The sequence below is a fragment of the Myotis davidii genome, unplaced genomic scaffold (genome assembly GCF_000327345.1).
Source record: "Myotis davidii unplaced genomic scaffold, ASM32734v1 scaffold875, whole genome shotgun sequence".
NCBI lineage: Eukaryota > Metazoa > Chordata > Mammalia > Chiroptera > Vespertilionidae > Myotis > Myotis davidii.
In genome coordinates, this window is record NW_006286244.1 from 1,670,499 (window position 1) to 1,672,476 (window position 1,978).

Here is a 1,978-nt window from a genome sequence, read left to right on the forward strand (position 1 = left end):
AGGCCCGGGGCGGGCAGGTCGACGGCAGGCTCCCCCCCACCTGGTCCTTCCCCGAGCCCGGCCCCGGTCAGGGGGTGGGAGAGGCGTCCTCCAGGCCCAGCAGCTCCCGCACGAGTCTCTCGCCGAACTGCGCCCGGCTGTACCTCTGCGCGTGGTAGGCGTCCGACAGCTTGTACAGGATGTAGGCGTTGTTGACGGCGATGCTGACGGCGAACCAGAACACCTGCTGCCAGGTCTTGTTGGGTTTGTGGAAGATGAAATACCTGCGCGGACACGGGGGTCAGGAGCCGCCCCAGCCCGGCCGGGTGCTCAGTGGTGAGCGTCCACCTATGAACCAGGAGGTCAGGGTGCGATTCCCGGTCGGGGCACAGGCCTGGGTTGGGGGCTCGATCCCCAGTGTGGGGCGTGCGGGAAGCAGCCGATCCATGATGCTCTCTCATCATTGATGTTTCTCTCCCTCCCCCTTCCTCTCTGAAATCAGTAACTTATTTTTTAAAAGAAAGACAAAGAGGAGAACAGCTCCCATCACAGGGGTGGGAGGGGGGAGCTGAACCCGGGTGCAGGCGTCTGTGGCTCAGAGCACAGGGCCCGGGATCCTCCTGGGCTAACCCCACAGGGCACCTCTCTTCCTGCCACGTCTACACTCCTGTCTCCGCTCTGAGGGCGAAGGGTTTGAGGGTCAGATCCTCCCCGCGCCCACCCACAGGCTCCCGGCAGATGCCTAAACAGGCGGGGTTCCCTGTGCTAGCCGCCCGGGCCCGGGCCTCGCAGGTGCGGGGCGCATAGAGCGGACGCAGGAGACAGCTCAGGGGCCCCCTTGGAGCGGCTCCCGGCCACGCCCAGATGTCACCTCCTCTGAGAGGCCAAGTCCACGGCCCAGGGCCCCTGAGGTTGGTCCCACCCAGTTCTGGGTGAGGCCAGGACTAGTGACCTAGTGGCAAACCCAGGTCCCACGGCAATCGGTGCTCAGTTCCTGTTCGGAACGTAAGGACGCCCGGCCAGCAGACCAGCAGACGGCACTGCGGGGACACACGGACACTGCATCCCGTCCGTTCCATGTGGACACTTGAGATGAGACCACGCCTGTGAGGGCACCGTGGCGGGAATCACTGGGAAGCCGCTGGCAGACCACGGCCACAGGAGGGTCTGAGGGGGACAGGAGTGCGGGGTCCGGGCCAGTGGCGGAGGGAAGGGTGATCAGGCGGAAGGAGGCACCATTGAGCAGGGAGGGGCAGAGAAGGGCCGGTGCCCAGAGGAAGGCTGGGCTGCTGGCCGAGCCTGGGAGCCGGGGGAGGGCTCCGGGATCCAGGGCCTCGGATCTTTCAATCGTTCGATCTGAAGTTGGGGCAGTACTGATGGCCCGTCCCCGTATCCCCGTATCCTGTGCTGGTGACTCTACAGGACCCCGCCCCGCCCTGCCCCCCGGCACCTACTTGCTGTACTTGTCGTCGTATCTGCAGATGTAGCTGAGGTGAGCGGCAAACGCCTCCACGGCCAAGGGGCAGGGCACCTCCCCGCTCCTCCGCTTGATAATCACCCCTGCGGGACAGAGTGTCAGCCCAGGTCCCTCGTGTGCCCTGCCTGTGACACACCCGTGCCTGTCCCACCCGCCGGGTGTCCGTGTAAACCAGAGAGCAGAGGGGGCTGTCTTTCAATCGTTCGATCTGAAGTTGGGGCAGTACTGATGGCCCGTCCCCGTATCCCCGTATCCTGTGCTGGTGACTCTACAGGACCCCGCCCCGCCCTGCCCCCCGGCACCTACTTGCTGTACTTGTCGTCGTATCTGCAGATGTAGCTGAGGTGAGCGGCAAACGCCTCCACGGCCAAGGGGCAGGGCACCTCCCCGCTCCTCCGCTTGATAATCACCCCTGCGGGACAGAGTGTCAGCCCAGGCCCCTCGTGTGCCCTGCCTGTGACACACCCGTGCCTGTCCCACCCGCCGGGTGTCCGTGTAAACCAGAGAGCAGAGGGGTCTGTG

General features: G+C 65.3%; 1 protein-coding gene across 1 annotated transcript in view; it reads right to left on the reverse strand.

Annotated features, from left to right (window-relative positions):
* Positions 1-6: 6 nt before the first annotated feature.
* Positions 7-1,978, reverse strand: part of PGBD5 (piggyBac transposable element derived 5) — a 36,989-nt gene continuing 35,017 nt past the window's right edge. Inside the window, exons 5-7 of the mRNA XM_015560001.1 lie at positions 1,767-1,868; positions 1,434-1,644; positions 7-263 (exon numbers count right to left, since the gene is read on the reverse strand). Coding sequence (XP_015415487.1) covers positions 68-263; positions 1,434-1,644; positions 1,767-1,868 — 509 coding nt within the window. The 3' untranslated portion in view covers positions 7-67. The remainder of the gene's footprint in view (positions 264-1,433; positions 1,645-1,766; positions 1,869-1,978) is intronic.